This window comes from Camellia sinensis, chromosome 4 (genome assembly GCF_055761805.1).
Source record: "Camellia sinensis isolate YWXY chromosome 4, ASM5576180v1, whole genome shotgun sequence".
Lineage (NCBI taxonomy): Eukaryota > Viridiplantae > Streptophyta > Magnoliopsida > Ericales > Theaceae > Camellia > Camellia sinensis.
Window position 1 is genome coordinate 147,170,404 of NC_138964.1, and position 23,303 is coordinate 147,193,706.

General features: G+C 37.0%; 2 protein-coding genes across 3 annotated transcripts; both read right to left on the minus strand.

The window, feature by feature from the left end:
- Nucleotides 1–3,294: 3,294 nt before the first annotated feature.
- Nucleotides 3,295–9,119, minus strand: LOC114265039 (putative inactive receptor kinase At2g26730). Its single transcript, XM_028205779.2, has 2 exons — nucleotides 5,308–9,119; nucleotides 3,295–4,191 (listed from the first exon to the last, which is right to left on the minus strand). The coding sequence occupies exons 1-2, from the start codon at nucleotides 6,608–6,610 to the stop codon at nucleotides 3,602–3,604; spliced, it is 1,893 nt and encodes a 630-aa protein (XP_028061580.2). The 5' UTR covers nucleotides 6,611–9,119; the 3' UTR covers nucleotides 3,295–3,601.
- A 17-nt stretch (nucleotides 9,120–9,136) lies between these two features.
- Nucleotides 9,137–18,401, minus strand: LOC114265040 (protease Do-like 9). 2 transcript variants are annotated; one of them, XM_028205781.2, is made up of 10 exons: nucleotides 17,700–18,401; nucleotides 16,606–16,805; nucleotides 16,339–16,519; nucleotides 14,808–14,999; nucleotides 13,389–13,621; nucleotides 10,899–11,000; nucleotides 10,758–10,808; nucleotides 10,206–10,310; nucleotides 9,999–10,112; nucleotides 9,137–9,430 (listed from the first exon to the last, which is right to left on the minus strand). In XM_028205781.2, the coding sequence occupies exons 1-9, from the start codon at nucleotides 18,268–18,270 to the stop codon at nucleotides 10,014–10,016; spliced, it is 1,734 nt and encodes a 577-aa protein (XP_028061582.1). In that variant the 5' UTR covers nucleotides 18,271–18,401; the 3' UTR covers nucleotides 9,137–9,430; nucleotides 9,999–10,013. The 2 variants fall into 2 exon arrangements, with proteins under 2 accessions (XP_028061582.1, XP_028061581.1); XM_028205780.2 differs by lacking the exon at nucleotides 9,137–9,430 and having other exon boundaries at nucleotides 9,751–10,112.
- Between the last annotated feature and the right edge of the window lie 4,902 nt (nucleotides 18,402–23,303).

Sequence of the window (23,303 nt, forward strand, 5' to 3'; positions counted from 1 at the left end):
TTGCCGGCCTCTTCTCCTCAAACACCCGTCTCGCCGGCCATATCCGAGCCCGTCTCCACCTACCGGGACCACTTGGATTCACCTTGATGAGTTTTTTTTTTTTTTACTCATTCTCTCTTAAATCTAATCTGTCTCTCACGCAGATTTATCCCTCTCTTCATATACATCATCACACTCTTTATGAGTTTTTTACTCATTCTCTCTCAAACCCAGCTCTCTCTCTCTCTAACAGAGCTCTCTCTCTCTCTCACTCTCTACTCAAGGACATCCAGCAGGGTGACCACTTTCCCACCCCTTATCCACCACCTTTTGCACATACCCATACCCTTTTTTATTTTTTAAACCAATCTTCCCCTTTTACATCACCAACCCCATTGTCTCTCTCTCCTATCACCCGCAGATACACACACTTGCACTATACCAACCCATTCTAATATATTACCATCCACTATCCTCATCATGTCGCCCACTTTCTCTCTCTCATTTTTTTTTTTCACTTTCCAATCCCCCGAGGCACATGCTTTCATCATTCATCTATTCTTATTATTATTAACAAACAACAAAAAAAAAAAAAAAAAAACAACCAAAAACATCTACAAACACAAATACCAAATCCATTGCAGGTTTTCACAAAACCGTGGGCCACGCAACTTTTTTTTTTTTTATTCTTATTTCTTTGCAAAAAAAAAAAAAAAAAAAAAACAAACAGCAGAAGAAGCAGACGAACTGCACACCAAACTCATTTTATTCATGTCGGAGCTCACCCCGATCACCATTTTACACCACAAAAAAAAAAAAAAACAACAACAACAACAACAACAACCCACACACAACAACCTCATCCACAGGCGGGATTTTTCTTCTCTACTCTGCCGCCGGTCTCTTCTTCTTGCCTCCGTCCTGGACGGCCCTTGCCGGTGTTGCCTCCGTGTTTCCCACTCCACTGGGCACGATCACTACTCCCTGCTCCTCTACTGCAGCATATGGCGGCCCTCCAAATCGGAACATCACGGTGGCCTTCCGCTTCAGCTCCTTGTTTTCTGCCCTTAGCACGCTTATCTCTGCTCGCGCATCCTTATACATGCGTTGGAGCAGAGCTAGCTGGGAGTTTAATTGCTGCACCTCATTTGTCCTACTCTACAGCCGGTGCGACAAGTTTGTGACCGCCGTCATGGACTCCACACACGCCTTCAAAGTATACTGATTAGCCTCCACATCCGTTTGCACTGCCATTTTTTGCTCCACCGACTGCATCGGAAAGTTCAACGGAGCAAACCCAGTAGTGTTTGGTTGAGGTTCACGGGACACCGCACCAGTTATCTCTCTTGTGGACTCGTTGAGGTCGGGAAAGAGAGTAAGCCGAGGGCGAGACGACGAGGCCATTTTATGGGCAACAGAGTGTTACAGAATATTACAGAGTTTCTCTCTCAGAACACGAATCTCTCAGAACACGAAGAGTTTTTCAGATGTTTCTCTCAATTTTTTTTTTTTGTCTCAGTCTCTACCTCAGCCTCTGCCTTCGTCTTGGTTATATAGCCAAGGCAGACCCGCGCATCCTGCGCTGCTCGGCGCTTGCCGACAACCTGGCACGCCTTTTCATGGCACGCCTTTTGATGCATTTGGGCACGCCTTTTGATGGCACGCCTTTTGAGGGTGCGGGCACACCTTTTACGGGCACGACTTTTGAGGGCTCGATATCTACATCCATGTATATCTTTTGGGCAGCCTATATACACACTCATACAGTGTTTTCTACACCGGTCAGCTTTATCAATCCCTTTGTTTCAACCTCAAATAGGTTTCTATCTTCACACCTATTTGAGTTTGAGGGGGGGTTATACACAGTATCATGTATAAGTCGCTCATGGCGCACTCCCTAAGTCACCCCCTTGGTGCACCACCACAATATTCTACAACGGTCCGACATGACCCCATAAACTGTCTTCTACAACGGTCTGACACGACCACACAGTGTCTGCTACATCGGTCCGACATGACCCCGTAAACTGTCTTCTACATCGGTCCGACATGACCCCGTAAACTGTCCTGCTACATCGGTTCGACATGACCCCGTAAACTGTCTTCTACAACGGTCCGACATGACCCCGTAAACTGTCCTGCTACAACGGTCCGACATGACCCCGTAAACTGTCTTCTACATCGGTCTGACACGACCACACAGTGTCTGCTACAACGGTCCGACATGACCCCGTAAACTGTCTGCTACATCGGTCTGACACGACCATACCGTGTCTCCTATCATGTTTTATTTTTCAGTTTATTTTTCTGTTTTGTGACTCTCTCCAAACTCAAGTTGGCTAGTGCCTATCCTCCTTGAGTTTGAGGGGGGCTGTTAATGTAAATTGTAAATTGTGTAAATTACCACACCACCAACTCCACCTACCATCTCCACTACCACCCACCACCTCCACTACCATCCACTACCACCACTCACCTACCTCACCTACTCCCAAATCCTCTCCTATATAATAGCTTGTAATATACAAAATATATACAACAATCTTGTAATAAATCAATCAATAATACACAATTTATTCTCTCTTTCTCTATCAATTTATCTAACAGTTTACATTATGAATTTATTGGGAAAAAAATTTCAAGAAAAAGGACTAGCAAGAGGAGAAAAAAAAAAAAGACAAAATTTTACTTTACTTTATACACTTCATTTATTATTTTTTTTTCACAAATCCAAAAATTAAACACAATCTAAATATTTCTTAAAGGAAAATATGGCTGTGTGGTAATTCAATTGTGTCTATTACGAAGCCAGTAAAACTAGAAATACTATCGAGTCATATCTCATATTGTATCATTTCAGTTATTCTTCTTTTTTATATTCAAATCTCTCTAATATCTTATTTTAATGCACTTTCAGTTATACAATCATGTAATGAGATGTTCACATCTTGAGATTACTACCATATTATGCGGTTAAGAGTATATTAAAACAAAGAGACAAATTTCTCAATATACTTTCAGTCATACATTCGTGTCTTGAGATTACTATCGCATACTGGTAGTGTAACTCTTATGCTGTGTTTGGTTGGGGGATTTGGGGAGAGATTTGAAAAGAGAAAGGGAAAATGTGTGTGAAACTATGTGAAATATAGGCATGATTTATTCACATTTTACCTACCTTTTCCATTTCTCTTTCCAAATCCCTCCCCAAATCCCCCAACCAAACACAACATTAATGGGACTTAATTTTGTGATCCCAAAACAAGAACAGTGAGAACTCCAACCAATTGGCTTCTTGCTACATTGGAATGTAACTTATTCAATAAACTTGAAAAAATATATCTAATATAAAAATTGTCTTCCATACAAACAAGCAGTAAACCTCTCTCTAATTCTATAGCTAGACATAAATAAATTGAGTTGTGCTATATGCGCAGAAGTCATTCATAATATGATTTACAGACTAATACAAGATAATGAGGTACACAAATGGGTTCTACATGTGAGACTCACCTTCTTATATATAATATGTGAATCATTCTTGCGAATGAATTCTGTGCAATCAGTTTTACTAAAACAAATTTCATGGACCATCCATCAAATTGTTTGTCTTCTAAATGCTTCATGGTTCAAAGCTTAGGGACTTCTCTTCTTCTTCTTTAATAATGTTTATCATTGTAGCCACTTGATTAATGCATGGCCTCGCATCAGGAGATGGATTTATGCACTTCAAAGCTACCTGCAGCAAATTTACCATTCTCTCCTCGCTCGCGCCTTCTGAGATGAGAGTCCTATCAAAGACTTCAACTGTCCATTCCTCTCTGACCACTGAGTTGACCCAATTAGCCAAATCAAACCCCTTATTCTGGACTAGTTTCCCTGTTAGCATCTCGAGAAGAATCACACCAAAGCCGTAAACATCGACTTTGAAGGTGCTATATGCACAACCGCCATTTGGATTGTTGTGTTTGAAACTATTTTTGGTTTGGGAAAGGAGTGGTGATTGGTCTTGATGATTTTCTACCACCATTAGGCCGTACTCACTAATGCGTGGATACATGTCTTTGTCGAGCAATATGTTGGAGGATTTTAGGTTTCCATGAGCAATCCCATCATCATGAAGCTCGTCGTGCATAAAAGCTAGAGCTTGTGCAGTGATGGCTGCAATTCTGATTCTGCTTCCCCAGTCAAATAATTGGCTATTTTGAGATCCTGGAAAAGATACGCGAAAAACATTTCAGTTGAGTTTAGTAATGCTTCAGTTTTCTATTTTTAGTTTACAGAAAGCAGGAGGAACGTGTTTTCGTTATTTTTGCAAAGATCATTAAAAAAATTGTCTGTGAAAAATAAATGTTTGGAAAAGATGTGAAAACAAAAATAAGAATCATGCTTAGACAATGTAATCAATATACTGTCTCTACCCCTATTTCCCTTATCAACAATCATAATGCTTGAACCATGAAATCAAAGAATTGTTACCAGGCTAGGAAATGGTCAGCCTGCTATGGACCCCAATATGAATGTGGGTTTGGGAAAAAATATCAACTGAATTGACTGATTGTGAATTCTTTAACCTACCGACAACTCGCTCATTTTTAAAATGGGTAAGTTGGTTGAATATCTTGAGGGTTTTAAATTAGCAGTTTGAGCAGATTGGATGGGTTAACATGCAGAATATGGGAAAAAACAAAATAAATAAATAAAAGATTACCTCAAATTTTAATTTTCAACCAAAACAATTAAATCTTTTTTAAAAAATATGATAAAAAATGAGAGACTTGTTATTTGATTAATGGTAGAAGAGTTTGGTCGTTTTGCAAGTGAATTGCTAATTTTTAAAAAGCAAGCCAACCAATCCATTGAATTTACTATCTAACCTCCCCAATCCAACCTGCTCACTATCTCTGAAACCTTACGAGTTAGTTTGAGTAGAGCCGGGTTGGGTATTTGGCCCTTTTTTTTGCACACTCCTAATTAAGCTTAAGAGTTTTTTGCCCTATCCAAACCCTACTCTAGCAGGAGTGTCGTACACTAAAAGTTGCTGTATTTTAGATTCCACAAAGAAATAGCTTCCTTGTGGGAACACTTTTATGTTCATCCATGAACCGCAATACCCATGGACATATACCATAAGGCTGTATTTGGATCATAGATTTGAATAGAATTTGAAGAAAAAAAAAGTGAAAAGGTGAGCAAAATGTGAATGCAATATAAGTTAATTATTATTTTTTTTCATTTTTCTTTCCCTTTTCAAATCTCTATTTAAATTTATGATTCAAACACAACTTAAGAATTCATAAGAATAGGAATAGCAAGAATGAAATTTACCATGAAGAAGGTTGAAGAGGCTGCCATTCTGCTGAAATTCATAAACCAACAACCTCTCTTGCTTTGAACAATAATAAGCCGAGGCATGCAACACATTTGGGTGCTTCACTTGGTCTATCCTCTCCATCCTCATCTTGAAATCCTCCTTTTGAATCCCGCAATCTTTGATCCTCTTCACAGCCAATGTCACCCCACCATCAAGCATGACCTTATACAAGCTTCCATGTTTCCCTCTCCCAACCAACTCAGCTGGGGCTTGAAGCAATTCCTCAAACTTCAAACCGTTCACCACTGGACTCGAAAGAACCACAAGAGGAGATGCAGCTGCCCCGTTTTCAAAAGATGTTATCGAATACTCCGACCTATATGCAAACTCTCCGGTCTTGGACTCGCTCGATGTACCACTAATCTTGTTGTCACTATTATCTTGTAATTCTCTCCCCTCTTCAGCACCAGTCTTGTCAACCACGTGCCTTTTTTTCTTGGACAACTTGAGGGCAACAGTGACCACAACAACAAAGAATCCAATTATAGCATAGCCTGAGTAGACACGTAACTGTTTGGTTGAGAATTTTTTCGCCGGTGGAGACAGTGGACATAGGTCTGACAATGGTAATCCACATAATCCAGGATTACCCAAAAAGCTACTTGTGTTGAAACGACCTTTGACATCAGGAATTGCACCGCTAAAATTGTTGTTGGAGACATTGAACTGGGCTAGATTTGAGAAGTCAAATTTTGGTATTTCACCACTTAACTGATTGTCCTGGACAAGAAAAGATAGCATGCCAGAGACTTTGGAGAGATTAGGAGGGACCTGACCGGATAAGCCATTTTTAGAAAAATCGAGCCTTTTTAAGTTACTTAATTGGGGGAGACTGACCGGAAGATTGCCTGAGAAGCGATTCCCACTTAGGTATAAGTGGGTTAGATTTTGGCAATTCGATATCTCATTTGGGATGTCTCCACCAATATCGTTGTCATTTAGGCTCAGGACGAGAAGAGAGCTAGTTGTGCAAAGAGAAAGGGCATCAAGAACTCCGGTTAGATTGCGCTCATCAAGAACTATCTTTTTCACAGATTGTGACTGGCTATCACAGGTAACACCTTGCCATTTGCCGGAGCAAGGGTCTGTTTTCACATCCCAACCGAAAGTTTGACCTATTACTGTGTTCCCGGGAGCGAGTTTTTCCATGAAGCGGACTAGCGCCTGCTTCACTTCTTCTTCCTCAGAACGCGCCATCACAAAAAGAAACAACAAAACTGAGACTAACACGCAGGTGGGTAGCACTCGATCCATCATTTCTCACAAATGTCAGTGTAATTTGCTGCTAACCCTTTTCATAAAGTTGGCTTTTGGGATATTAGTGATGGGCAATATTGAAAATGTTTGCTCAAGTTCATATTAGAATGCCAAATGGCTGAATTTATAATCACTGTTTTGTTGGGATGTCAATGGGATTGCCAAATGAGACTTAAGGACTAACTAAAAAGCTGACAAGGCGGGGATTAAAGTATTGAAAGCCGGCATAGAAATGGTCAGTTTGTGAATGTCGTGTTGTTTCTCAGTTGGATTTCTCACCAGATTCAGTGCTTTGATGTTGTAGTAATGTTATTGTAATCTATTGTGTTTGTTAGTATTTGAAGAGATGATACATGATACTGATTAATATACGTGACTAGAGGACACAATGGATGGTTCAGATTTGTTCTTAAGAGTTTTGTACACACTGTTCACAATTGATTGGTTTAGTTTTAAGGTGTGTATGGTGCGGTTCAAGTAGTTTGAGAGTAAGATTATAAATTAAATGTGCATTGACAAATAATCAAACCGTGGTTTGGACGGTTTCAATTTGCTAGTTAATTGAAGAATATTTTTAAACAATTATCAAGTATTTACATACAATATAATACAAATTTGCATAATATATAACACTAATTTATATAATATTTTTCATATATATAACTATTAATTTGCAACAAATTTCACATCTTAAATCTCTCTCACACTCATTTTTACTTTGATATTTCATTAGATATTAAAAAAAATATATGTATTAATTATAGCGGAGCGGAGTGGTTTCGAAAACGAATTATAAATTTTAAAGTTTAATTTGAGATTAGTGGATAGATTAGTGTGATTTTAATAGATTGGACGGTATTTTGTACAATCCTAATTACGTGTACAAACAAGTTGTATAAAAATGTACATAGAACAGAGAAAAAGGATGGGCATCATAATTTTATAGGCTCTCACCGGACTGAGATCCTCTCTTCAATAATGATACAGACCCCCACTACTTTACACACACGTGAATGTTAGTGATTGGAAAAGAAAAAAAAAAATTGGCTAATGACCGCCCATTGGGGGTCTCCCCTAATGGGGTCCCAAGCATTATACTCCTCTCTATTATATCATCTAATGATTGTGGAACAATCATAAAAATTAATAACTACTTTTAATTTAGAATTTCCATTACAACTTTGGAATGATGAGGATCACAATCTGCCTTGACCAGTAATATTACAAATTCAAAAATTTTATCCAAAAAAATACTCAAAAGCTTCAATACCTAGTCAAGTTCATTCTACATAATCTAGATTATATTCCATGCCACATTTTTTTGGGGGGCCATTATAGGGGGAACGAAAAATTTCATCAAATCTAGCACAAATTCAAAAAATTTATGGAGTATTTACTTGTAAGTTTTAATAGGTGAATTTATTATTTAATAGATCATGTGATAAATTAATAACATCTCTCATTAAACACTATTAAAAAAAGTCACTAATTATTAATTTTCAGCAACAATTTAAAATTTTTATCACAAAAAAGTCACTAATTAAAGTTTTAGCGACAATTTAAAAAAATTGTCACAAAAATATCACCAATTTTTAATTTTCAGCGACAATTCAAAAAATTCATCACAAAAAAATGTCACTAATTGTAAATTTTAACGACAATTTATGAAAATCGTGATAAAAAATCACTAATTGTTAATTTTTTTAGCAACATGTAAAAAATCATCACAAAAATTAATTTTAACAACAATTTTACTATAACTAACTTTCAATTAGACTTTATAAAAATTAAATCTAACTATTAATACCTATTAATAGTTTATCCAAAATTCATCCAGAAACATACTCATGCTACATAATCTAGATTATATGCCATGCCACATTTTTGGGGGGGGGGGGGCTTAAAAATTTCATCGAGAAATTTATCACCAAAAGCACAAATTAGGTGGGCCACTTCATTTTAAAAATAAATAAATAAAAAATAACAAGCATGTCACCAAACTTCCCCTTTTTGGGCACAAATTTTCTGTGCAAAAGTCTTCCTTTTGTGATCAATAGAAGGGATAGTTAACCCCTATGACTTCTAACCCTGAAAGAATTTTCATCGTTGCCTACACGTTCCATGTGATTGTTGAGATAGAAAGTCCCAACCAAGAAAAGAAAAGGAGCCTTAATTATAATCCAATAAATTTTACCGCACTGCATAGTAGATGACATGCAACTTTTTATAACTTTGCCCCCAAAACATAAACTTGGGTTTTCATTGAACACATTAATTTGATTCAATATTTCCACCATTAGAATAAAATTTTCTCGAATTCTTGATTAGATTTTATATTCAATAAACAAATGACGGCATTTCAGCAAAACTTTGTACACAAAATGTTCTGTCTTCCAAGAAATTGTTCAGTCATTCACACAACAGAAAAAGATAAATGAAACTAGAAAAAAAAAACAAAAAATACAAAGACATGGTCACAATATTCACTAGATCGATGAACAGATCATAATTCTCGAATGATCCAAGTTCAATAAAGACACAAATCTATAAAGTATATTCCATGTTCACAACTACAATCTGCTTAAGCAACGTAATCTCACAGCTCATGATTTCAAGACAATTAAATACAAGAAACAAAGAAATCCTTCATAAAACTGGCTTCTCACCAATGTTGTGAAAGTTCCAAAGGACACCTCACCTGAGCCCGCCCGACTTGCCAAACTTTTACTCGACTCAAGCCCTCACGCAGGCTAGCCAAGCCTCAATAAAGTTTGGGTTGGGCTTGGACCTAGGTGTTGAAGTCCAGTTCAACCCTTTGACCTGTGAGAGAAAATCTGCCAACACGTTAGCCCATCTAGGCAAAACCCGTTGGACAAGACTTGGGCCTAAGATTCCTAGCCTTGGGCCAACCTAGCCTGTTAAAAACAAAAACTCACCAGGCTTACCCCTAGACAAGCTTGGACATCATTTTGCAAGTCAGCTGGCCTATATTTGCTGACAAGCCAAAACCATCTCTTCCGACGAGCTCAAAAAAGAAAGAAAAAGAAAATGAATAAAGAAAAAGGCAACAAGTTAAGGATCACCAGATTTAGATCCTCGATCCTCCCATGCTCCCACATGGAGCCCACAAAAATAGACGATTGTGATGCATTTGTGGCATTACCATTGACAACAGTGAATAATTGTCGATTTTTAAGTAAATATACTTTACACCCCCAACACCTAGTGAGAAGACAATATCTTCAAAACTACCAATAACTTCTTTAATTTTCTCCAAGGTTTATATAACTTCGATGACTAGTATATCTAATATAAGCTTAAAAAGGAAAGAAAATCAAAATTTGGGGGCAAATAGGGAGACCGAGGTGGAAGACTACGTAATACACACCCGCTAATGACGTGCTCATGACTTGAGATCATCGGACATGGCAGAAGGTATACAATGCGTTGCGAGGATGTCTAGTGTTGCTGCTTTGGCTGCCTTTGTTCGAAGGACCACTATCTGCATACAACACAACACACACACGAATAAGCAAGGCAATTTCGAAGCAGTCTTGCCGACTCAAATGCACTAAGAGTGAGGTTGAGATACTACCTGTTGGTATTCCAAATCAAATTTCAAAAACTCATCGTCACAGCTCTCGACCATGCTGGCCAAACTTTTCAGATTCTTCACAGGCTTACCATTACAAGCACGAACCTATACACGTACACAAAAGGGGAAGAAAAAAAAAGAAGAGCATTTAGAAAAATGGTTGTCAAATCACAAATCGTAAGGTTCACTTTATTTAGCATAGTTTTGTATCTGTACATACATATAAAAATACGTGTTTAAAATGAAATAAATATCAATATAACTAAATTGTATGCACGTATATACCTATAAAACTGAAGTAAATCAATATAATTAATGGATCAGTTTTTTTATTTTGCGAAAATGACGGTATTTCATGCATTATGCAAACAAAATAATTACAGTGAATCATAGTGAATCGCAATTGAATCATACGATTCACTAAATTTAAGATTCAACAACACAATTTGAATCGTGAATCACATGATAGTAACAACCATCTTTAGCAATTGCAGATTCAAAGTATTCATTACGAGCATTTAAAAACATTTGCATCCATTAGCAATTCCTGACCTGAGTGTTGACAATTTCCTCATATCCAATGTTGATGTCGGCCACAAGAACCTTTTATAAATTCGACAAGAAGAAATGTCAATACAAATGTGCACACTACTTATGTCATAACATCGGAGGTACATAAGCATAAAAGAGAACCTGAGAAATCACAACAAGCTGCTCATCTGGTGATTGGGGCATTTCGTGCATTAGTTTGTCCAACAGCTTGACAGGAGCATCATATTCATAATCTTTACCATACTGCCAACAAGATGCAGAAAAGATTTAAGACAATGTATAATAACGATAAACCTCTGAAAAACAGTTTGTAACTCATTAGCAACTATAGAATAAACTGATAGATTGTGTGAATGCTCGCACAAGTCTTTTCTTAGATGGCATTAACACATAGTAAATATGAATGCAGCTAGAAGTAGCAAAATTATATACATAATATAAGAAACTTTATGTAATTTGTGACCAAGGTTCTGAAAAGCGGTTGCGGTCGCCGTAACGGTGGCGGTGACGCGGTTGCAGTTGCAGTTGCGGGGTGTAAAGGCCGTAGTGTAACGGTTGCGGTAACCGGAACCGTGAATTTTTTTATTTTTCGCACAATTTGAAAAAAACTTACCGATACGCATATTTTTTTCCATGATCATATTTATTTGGTTAAAAATAAATATTGATCAATTTTTGTAAATTTTTAAGTATGATCCAATATATTTCATATTTTTAAATCACTATAAACTGAGTTTTTTACATTTTATTTTAATAATTAATGACTTTATATTTTACAAAAAATCAATCACTAACTATTATATATATATATACATATTTTAACCAAGCCAAATAGATAATGACCACACTTCTTATTATTATTATTATTTTCAAACAATATATAGATATACACACACAAACAAAATGGTTTAGTGATAGCAACTGAATCGAATAGCATAGGTCTTATAGTTTCAAAAAATCAATAACATATTCTTAATCTTCCCTCTTCTCTCTCTCTCTCTCTCTCTATATCTCTTGCTCCTCCATTTTCTCTCTTTATCTTCCCTCTTCTCTCTATCCTTATTCCCCCACTTTCAGCTTTTTTTTGTGTGTTTTTTCGAAAGAAACAGTTTGGAACTGTTACGTAACGGTGCGTAACAGGCCGTTACGGCTGTTACGGCACCGTTACGACCGCTACGACAGCCGCTACAGCCTACACACCTGTGAATCTCAATCACACTGCAAAAGCGGCCGTAACGGGTGGCGGTAACCGCCAAAACCGTTACGTAACGGTTGCGGCCGCTTTTTAAAACCTTGTTTGTGACTTGTCACTGCTCTAACATCACCTTCTTATCTGATACATTCATCATTTCAGAAAATTCTTCATTCCAGTAATGCTTCAGGTTAGCATTCGTGGAGGGTTTGACTGAATGGTTAGAGGTTAATCACAGCATGAAAAACACGTCAGAGGCATTAGAAACAAAGGGCATGATTGGGAGAGTAATGGACAATCTAGCTGAGAGAGAGCAGTTTGGATGTCAAGTTGGCAAGGCTTCATAAAAACAAAGTCTTAGGACTTAGGCATATACCAAGATGCCGCAATTACTTTGATCTTATTCAGTTAAGGTAGAACATATATGTGTCCTTCTAAAGCTAACACATGTAGATCTTTATTCCGATGTTGAAGGCATATGTCACTGCCTACATGTCTATGACGTGTGGTGGTAAAAAGGGTATCTACATTTGCTCCACTACATGCGTGTAGTGTGGAGACACATGTAGACGATATGCAAGAGCTATCTTGGTTTCAAGTGTTGTTTGAGCATTTGAAAGTAAATAGGAAGAGAGAAACACAAAAGATGAAATATAATACCGCAAAGACCTTAAAAGGATTATTTGAAACTTTCTTTTAACCAAAAACAAAAAGGACAAAAAATCGAATTAGCAAATCGAAAGTGAATCGATCGATTCATGATTCACTGATTCATCCACAATTCAGCGCTTAGATCTCACACCAGATTTCACAAAAAATCCCAAACAAGGAATATAACATAGATAATAGTCATATTTCTCATGAGAAATTAAACAAGAGACACTGAACTTAAAGTAAGAACTCAAGTTCAGTTTGTCTGCTAAAGAAGGAGCTCAAACAAGCCTTTAACAGAGCTGAGTTCAAGTTGATCATGAACAACTCACTTTATCTACAACCCTATGCTATCACAAAATTGGGACATGAGGCCTGTTTTCCAAGAAAGATGACTTTTACATTCAAAGTAATAACTTGTGGAAGTCCTTGAATTAATATCTTCTTGAGATTCATATAACTACAAGAAATTAGATCATCTCTTAAAGCAATGCATCTAATCAAACATGGAGTAAGCTCCGCATATCTTCTCTGAACGCCATGATGGTCCATGCATAGTCTCCAAAAAATTGCATCAATTACTCCTTGATAATTTCTCTTGGCTATAAATTTTATTTACTTTTGGAATGAAAACTTCCGGTGATCACCAACTTACAAAGTAAACAGATGCTTTTGGCTACCCGACATCAACAGAACTGAAGAATTGCATTTGAAACATAATAAACATATCAATGATACAGAAGTGTGAAAATCATGCATGCACAAAAGCTTCAAAGTGAAATACTTACCTCAGAACGCAGATATGGAACAGACACAGTAGTAAAAACAAGTCCTGCAATAATGTAATATGAGGGAGGTTTGCCCTTGTTGTGTGCTGGAATGAGCCTTTTGTGACTCTGAAGTTTGACATTAAATTCGAAAGCTTCAGAATTGCGAAGAACTTTAACTGTTGCAATATCTCCAGTATATTTTTGGGATATAAGGTAACTAAAACCAATGCGCTCCCCATGCCTAAAAGGAACTGAAGAATAAAAATAAAGAAGAAGAAGAATAAAGAAGAAGAAGAAGAAGAAGAAGAAGAAGAAGAAGAAGAAGAAGAAGAAAGTCAATCCTACAGCCAAGGAGCAAATCACAACATAGAGGAAGAATAGCTTGAATATGACAATCTCCAATGTAAGTGTTACATATTAACATTTTGATGATTATGACAACATATGGCTGTAGGAAGAATCTTTTTCATTGTGTTTTTAACAATCCATAAGAGGGGAATAAGGGAAGGGTAAGCTTCATCACACAATGGTGAGACTCGAAACTAGGCACCATGCTCGGCAAGGGACCACCTCATTCCACCAAGCCAACACCTTGGTCTCTTTCCTTGTTTTCATTAAGTAACATAATGGCATGGAAAAAAAAAAGAAAAAAAGAAAAAAGGAGCACACCTTTAAAAAAATAAATACACCATGCAAAAATAAATTCAGCAATTAAACACAACTCAGTCCAAAATTTCCAGTCTACAAACACACTTCCAACAAATCCAGTGACAGCATAACAAGAAGTCAACAGAACAAAATAAGACACTTACATCTCATTAAGAAAGCTACAGCATTCAATTCTATAATTTAAAAAAAAAAAGAAAAGAAGAAGTATAAATATGGGATCATATCCCCCACCGTGCCAAGTGCAAATTAAGATTACTCCTAAAGCTCCACATTAATTTGAATTTTGCGTAAAATGAACTACCAATAGTTCAAAGTTGAAACATGTCTTGATGAGTAGTTTCAACTATTGGATAAGCTACGTATCCCACAATGGATATTGATTATAATTTTTCTAAGCTATTACATCAACAGACCAAGGTTTTAAATCACAACTGCAAATCCATTCCATTCATGGTACCAGTGACACACATGTAGGAGTGACAAACATTACAGAAATCAACCTAGATACCAGCGCAATACTTTTTTCTTATTGCACAGCTTCAGATAGTCGGGATACATATATTTGAACCTCATAATCCTGTAAACTAATTTTATTGATGTTTCTTAGTCAATTTTTCCAAGCAATAAAGAATTAAGCAAGACAAAGGACATCAATAAGGAATGATAATTTAATATTTCATCAAAATACAAAAATGAGAAATAAAAAATAAATAACAAAAAGTTCTTTTTCTTATTTTCCGAGGGCTGGGGGCGGCAAGACACCATTACCTGTCCCATCATTTGCAATATCAACCCCATCAAAGCTGAGTATAATATCTGATGGCTTCAGGACTGCAGATTCTGGAGCAGTAGGGTCAACTCTTCTTATGCGAACACCCTTCTGATCAGGTCTCATCCCCATTGACATACGCATATCAGGATTTTCCATCTTCTGCCACTCAACCCCAAGTATTGGAAATCCTAACAAATAACATATAATAATCACAATACAGCCACCAGCTTGTTCCGTAATTAAGAAAAGAAACAGGAAAAAAGTGACTTCTTACAACAAAGAACAACATCTGGAATAGACAAGACAAGACTGTTATTACCATAGACATGGAAGTAAAATATGATAAAACCATATGCTCCTCACTCAACAACCTATAAAAATAGGAGCAAATGCAAAAACATGCAGAGTGATAATAGATTGGCCCTCTATCAGTTATATTGCTATTATAGAAGGGCATTATACACATATATCTTCACCTATATGTGATATAAAGTTCAGGATAAGATGACTGAAAGCGAACTGTTCCACTTTTCCATTCCTATCTTCTTCTTTCTTTCTAATTCACATTAATTTTTAGCCATTTGGAGCCCATAACCAAAATCTATTCTTCTAATTGGTACCAGGCACTAAGTCACAAAATCTACCCAGTTGCATTCTAATTTATAATGTTCCATGTGCTGATTGGGGCAACAAGTATTCCCTGCACGCATGCCAGCTGAGAATCCACAATCTGCAAAATAAAAAAAAACTCAAGTCTGCACACTCAGTATCTACACTCTCTCCCTTCCAGTGCTGATAATCTCATGTGTTTTCTGCACAAGCTACTTCCAAAAACTTCCCTTTGAGATCAAATTTCTGCAGGTAGTAGTTGATTAACAGTAGAAGAAGAGCAGCATAAGGCTTATTTGACAGCAAAGCAGCTTAAGCTGCTGAAACAAGGCATGGGTTCTCTATCTGTGTGTGCATGCGCACGCATGTGTTATGTCCATTGGTCAAATACACCACACCTTCCATCCCTATTTGACTTCACTTATTTTGCACTTTGAGGAATTTGTTGCATTTACCCAGATAAATTTTCTTCATGGTTATGCATAGCACCAAATTTTGTCGTTCCTTCATCATTTATCCTAATGAAACTGAACAATACAGAAAAACAATATTACAATATAAGAGCATAGAGCAGCATATCTATTTCCACATTTTTGCTATCTTGGAGAGCATCAACACCAAAAACACAACTCCAGCAGTCTCAATCACCAGCAGCTATTTTAGCTGAGTGCTACAGTGCCTAGACATATTTAACTAGTGGATCACTGGCCAACCAGTTGTTGGAACCTCTAAACCAACTACATCTCATAGTCCACATTATCATCCATTCCTTTTTTTTCTAATTTACCTTTTCTCCCTTTAAAACCATTAGTTCTGTATTTATACCATTTAGTCAACAAGTGACTGATATACCAATATGCTAAGCTATAAAAACCAGACCCCTAGCACAAAATAATCAAAAGTTGCAAATTAACATACCAGTATATGCTCCATTCTTCTCGTAATCCTGAATGAAGTGCATGATAACTGGTGTTGGTATGACATAACCAATATTCTCCACGTCTTCATGTTTAAGGGACTGAAATGCAATACCAACACAATTGCCCTTGTCATTGAAGGCAGGCCCACCAGAATTACCCGAGTTTATAGCAGCATCTATCTGCAAATGAATCGTGTCCAAGAGACATCAAGATTGGATAATGGGAGAGCAATGAATACAATGAAATAGGCACGATTGGCCCCAACCTGCAACCCTAGAAGCTCAGTGGATCCATGAACATAAGAAAGAATCTCTATGCGTGAAACAACCCCACTTGTTACAGATATTGTGTCTCCCCCAATTGGGTATCCCACAACTGTCACCGCAACTTGAAGTGCAGGCAAATCCCCAAACTGTACAGGTGACACCCCTTCCCAAAATTCATCATTCTCTACAGTAAGCATAGCTGCAAAATCACATACACTAAATGCACATTAACAAAAAAAAAGCTGCATCGTTTCAATTTGCATAATTAAAAATGATTATCAACAACGTAAGTGCAACTAAAAGCAACAGTTACAAGAACTAGACAAAGCAGTCCATCTTTCCAAACTCATCATCATTACAGTAAGCATAGTGATAATGTCATATAATCAATAAATGCCTTTAAAAAAAGGAAGTTTAATTTCACTTTTATCTCCTTACTATCACAATTTTGTCTATTTCATCCACAAACTATTTATTTCATCAAGTCTCTAAAGTTTCAAATTTCATCTAACATGGTCCAATTGGAGATAACTGTCCAAATCAGTAACCGTTAAAAGCCTAATTTGATGGGGAAAATGTCATTTCAAAACTTGAACCTCAATTTTTTATTTTATTTTTTTATTCACTACTTGGAAATGAGGGGTGAAAAAGAAGGGTGTTTGGTTTTAGAGTGTAAATCATCTAATCTAGTGTGGGCAAAAAGATGAGTGTTTGGTTATATGATTTAAGCTGTCCAAATTGTAAAATTACATTTTAACCCAATAGGTTAGGTTTCCGCCAGATTTGGACAAACTGTCTTCAACTACCATATGAGCTGAAATGGGAAATTAAGAACTAAATAGATGAAATTGATTATAGTCTAGGGATGGAACAGACAAAATGACAATAGTTTAAGGGGGAAAAAAAAGTAAAATTAACTCAAAAAGGAATTTCGAAGGAATTCCCACGATCATAATCTACAGAATTTCATTGAACTATAAACATTTTCTATAAAATATACGAATTGACACAAACAAATTTATACGAAAGCACATGATCACAAGCAAATTCTTCCCAAAAAAATTTTCCAATACAGAGAAGCTGAAATTCTCACCAATGTCACATTCAGTTCCAATCGCGAGTACAGTGGCCACATACTTCGTATCAGACCCACGCTTCTTCAACTTCACCTGCGTATAATGTTCCACGGAATGCGCATTCGTCAAAACTCTCCGCCCACCAATCACAAACCCACTACTACTCGAGCTGTACTGCCTCTTCCTCTGCCATGGCAGCGAGAAATTGGGCTCGGTATGAGTACAGAACACCTTCACGACGGCATCCATCGACGGCAAAGCCCTAGCCACCGATTCACTCTCCCACCTAGCCGCCACGGCCGCCGGAGCGTCAACTGAAGCCGAATTATGGACCACGATTGTGCCATTGTTGTCGATTCGTCTAGCCGGAGAGGTTGCTAGGGTTTTTTCAGGCTTGTCGGAGTGTTCGGGTAGTTTGCGGGGGCGGCCGCGGCGGCTGTGGATGGGGGCGGGGTTGTCGATGAGCTCAACGTTTCCGACGGAGAAGACGACGCCGTCATCGGCGGCGGCGGCGGCGGTTTGGAAATCTAGGGTTTCGGCTACTTGGGGTTTGGCCTTTCGGCCTCGCTTGCGCTTGTTGTCTCCCATCTGTATAATGAGAACGCTCCCAGAGAGGGACAGGTACTTAAAAAAATATTTAATTACACGTACACTTATGCTTAAAATATAAATTAATTATTACTATCCTTTTAAAAAAAAATTGGTGAATCCCCAACTTTGTGAACCAAGGGAGATTCATAATATATATATATATATATATATATATTTTGGTTAGTTAAGGTTCTTGAATTGTATTTTATGTTTGTAAATACCTAATAAATCCTCTTGTATAAGGTACGATGATTTAGATTTTAGAAAATTAAAAAATTTTATTGCTATTTTGTAGGAGATTACGTAGGGATTTCAAATTTGATGGAGATTGCTCTGATCGACGAGGTGTTGCAGTGGAGTTGATTTTGTTGGAGATTACTCTCATTGTCAAGGTGTTGCGTAGGTTTTTGAGTGTATTTTAAATTAGATTTTTGTTTTGATTGTGTTCGTTGTTCTAGTGGAGTTCATTTCAATGTGTTTTGATTGTGTTCGTTGCAGTGGAGTTGATTTCTGTTTCGTGGAGGTGTGTGCCGTGGAGTTGATTTTTGTTTGTGACGGTGTTGCATTGTTTTGCTTTGATTGATTTTGATTTGCATTGGAGTTGAATCAAGAATGTCTTTTCAATTACTAAGTTGTTGTTTTTGATTGTTCGTTCTCTATTATTGATGAATCAGGAGTTGCATTGTTCCTTCTCTGTTATTGTTCGTTCTATGTTATTGCTTCTAGTAGAGAGTTTAACATGCTTATCATTTATAAGTTTGTAAATTGCTCTGGTCTTTTTATTTGTAGTTTAGAGAAAATTATAAATTTGTTATTATAATCGAGAGAAAATTAGAATTTTATATGGGCATGTAATTAAAAGTTTGTTATTTTTTATTTTTTATTTTCTCTAGATTAGATATATGAATTCGGAAGTTAATTGAATGTTTTGTGAGCAAATTAGATTTGCTCTGTGTTTTTGTGGGATAGTTAGAATTTTGTGTTTTTGATGTGAATGTGTTTTTGTGATTTTCAAAATGAATTTTAGTTTGAAAGTTTCTCTAGACTTTTATTTGTAATCTAGAGAAATTTATAGGTTTGTTATTGTATTCCAAAGAAAATTAGGGTAGCTTTTGGTAGAGTTTTAAAACTATGATTTGAGAATAGAGTTGTATTTTGAGTTTATAAGTTTTAAAATTATGATTTAAGTTTGAAAAATTTGTTTGGTTATGAGTTTTGAAAAGAGTTTTGAATTAAGTTTGAAACTTTTGATGTGGCATATGATATTTGATTCAAAAACTTACATCTCATAACTAAACACACAACCCAAAATTCTATTGAAAGCTCATAAGAAATTTTAAAAAAAAATTCTAAAAATATTTTTTTATTTAAAATATAAAAATAACAGGTGCCAAAAAAAAAAAAATTCCGAACACTATTTTGGTCAACTGGCCGGAGTCCGGGGAGACGTCTGGGAGGATAACCGAGTAGACGTGTTTTCAAGAGAGGATGTGGAATCAATTTTTGAAAACTGTAACTAAGCACTACACTCAAACCAAAGGAGTGAAATTAAAATAGAGCCTAGAATTTTATATCTCCATATTATTATGAGTTTGTTATTTTTGTTTTTTAATTTTATCTGGATTAGATATAGGGATTCAGAAATGAATTGAATGCTTTGTGAGTAAATCACATTTGTTGTGTGATTTTCCTTATGCTTTTGTTTAATAGTTAGCATTTTGTGTTTTGATGTGAATGTATTTTTATTTTTGTGATCTTCAAAATGAATTTAAGTTTGGAAATTTCTCTGGATTTTTATTTTTAGTTTAGAGAAAATTATAAGTTCATTATTGGATTTCAGAGAAAATTAGAATTTTATATTTACATGTTATTATAAGTTTGTAAATTTATGTATATTGAACACGTTATTTTTTGTATTTTTTTGCAATTTTGATAGATAGAGCAGTGTTGTTGCTGTGCAAATATGGAAATGATACTATTATCATTAATGTTTCATGTGAATTGAACTTTGAAGAATTGGTTGGATTTTGTGTAAAATATGGGAGAGTTTGAAACCTAAAACGATCTCTATTTCATATAGTATTATGAGCCATCCGAATTGTATGGTGTGAAATAATATTGATTTTGTGAATATGCTAAGGGTTGTTTGTACACGTGGTGTTAATATAGTTGATGTTTCAGTTATTAGGTGTAGTACTTTTGATCAAGAGGATGAAGTAGAATCTAATTGGGTAGATGTTGCACATGGTGAATGTGATAAGGTTGTGGATAATGAAAGGAATTCTCTCTCTAAGTTTTGCTCATACCAAGAAAATGTGTTATTATCTATTGGTTGGCAAAATAATATTAGAAGGTGGGACAAAAGTTTGAGGGTGGCATGGTTGAGTTCCGTACTATTTGTGCAAGTATGCTATTGAGGTTGGTTTTCAATTTATATATGTTAAAAATGACAAGCTAAGGGTTACTACAGAATGTGCATATAAGGAATCAAGGGCATGTTTGTGTGTAGCTGATTTTTCATGCTCCTTGGAGGGGTTTAGTCTCCTAGGGTACGATAGTCCTACAGTTCGGACTCCCGTGGTTCTGAATCTGGTTCCACAAGTGCAATGTGAAACAGAAAAACTAATGAGAATCCAAATCTGACAAATCTTAGAAAATTCATTAATCATTAGAGATGCCAAAAATTGACTGCATTGCTAGATTTCAGAGTCGTCACCTAAATATTTTTGAAAAATTTAGAAAACCCGTGACTTGTGCCAAAGTCTACTTGTCTGTCATAACCAAGGTGTCTTGGCTCGGGAACTTAGGTATGAGAGGGGAATGTCATGAATTGAGCACCCCACTCATCTAATCAAAGATCAGTGTAGACGTCCCCGAACGCCCTAGGAGGGAATCCCGTTTTGTTCATTGGGGCTTACTACAGTTCGGACTCAATTGTCACGGTCCTATATCTAATCTCGCAGAGTGCAATGCAAGACCGATGAATCATCAAAGAGTCCAAATCCAGCAAATCGTTTTGAAAAACAGATTTTTAGAAAGAAGTGCCAAACATGGACTGCTTTGCCAGATACAGAGTCGCCACCTAAATATTTTCTTTTAGGAGAATTTAGGAAACCCTGACTCGTGCCTCGTGCCTAAGGCCACGTGTCCGTCATCACCAAAGTTGCCTCGGCTCGGGAACTTGGGTACGATTGGGGGAAGGTCACTTCGTAAGCACCCCCGCTCGCCCGATCAAAGATCAGCCTCTACTAACTATGATATCGAGTTTTGAAAACATTATGTGCTCTTATTTCGGTTATTAGCCTAGAATTTCTATGTGATGCACACAGCATACAAGTATAGACTAGATTACCTAAGTTGGAACAAAGCATCGCATATCCGTTTGTTTTGAAAATTGATTGAAGTTTGCTACTCGCAAGTAGGCTAAAACATGGGTTTCGACGAATTATTCCAATTCAAACAACCCAACCTTCACCCACAGGCAGTCAGGCAGGTATATCACATACGCACATAGCCTCATGGTAAGCATGCTATCATGGCAGTCACTCACACACATGCAAGGATGCTAAAGCATAAATACATACCAAGTACTTCAAGTCAAAATAGAAACTAGTTAGTAATCAATGCATGATCCTAGTTCATGTTAAGATGGCTAATGCAACATATGCAAAAATACAACTAGGATAGGCTCGGCTATTCTAAACATGGCATATGAAATGCAACAGATAATATGTATTTAACTTGGAATTGAAATACAATGCAGTTAGCATGATGCGCCGAGCCCGGTGCATGCAATACAAATGAATGATGTAAACATGCGAGCATAAGTATGCTAATTGAAACATGCCCTTAACTAACCATCAAAAGCTAGTAAATAAAAGGGAGAAATACGTGGGGTTGGAAGACATACATCACACACATGCACGCTTATTACAACATTGCCCTCCTCGGAGGATCCGAATAATACAAAACCAGATGAATAATGAACTACAGCTAATTATTACACGACATTAACTAATTAACAAACTAGCTAAGTAAGCATGTAAACTAAATGAATGTGACTGCCTTGGCTCTGTTTTGAATGACAATGGATGCATGGATGCTCGAGTCGCCTCGTCGAGAAATCCATCGCGATGCCTTGGTATGCAATTTATTTCAGAAACTTGCACGAAACTCCAAGAGGCTGAAACTCCACTCTGGGAAGTTGTGGGGGGGCTGTCGACCAGCCAATGACATGGGAGACCACTACCAACCACCCCTTTGTGGTGGAGACCAAAAAGGGTGGTCGGCCTGCCAGAAAACCTGGTCGGCCGACCACTTTATGCCTCTAGATTCTGGTTTTCTGCAACACAAAGCAATAGGGAAGCATGGCAAGGTATTTTCAACAAGTGTGTGCTCGACCACTCCCCCCGTCATAGCATAGGCTCTAGGGAGTGTAACCCTCGATCCTCGGACCACCAATCACGCATCTCGATGCATGATGGCCGAGGAGTCGGATTGCACGACTTAATGTGACATGAATGCACAAATAAACATCTAAAGCCAACAACTCTATCATGGATAGTCAAGAGTGTCGGCGACCGAGAATCGAGGCACGTTTTATCACTTAGAGTATGAAACGCTCCTCGTTTCCCATGTTTGGGCTAACTCCTATCCCAAACATGATGAAACAAGAATGGCATGCTCAATGCAACTTCTAGCATGCAATCCTAATGTAATGCAACTAAATGATACAAAGATGCAAGGAATGACATGCAAGCATGCAAATGGCATACACAATGCTATAAACTACACATGGCATACTCAATGCACATGGACTAAACTATGGCATACGCAACGCACATGTGGAGACTAATAATGAAATGATCAAGGCATACACAATGCAATGGTCAATTATGTAACAACATGGACTAATATGGCATATGCAATGCAAGATGGACTTAAACCAAGATGGATGGGCCTCAGCCACATCCAAATCAGTGCCAAACATGATGAAATCAAAGCTACAAGACACACATAAGCAAGCACAA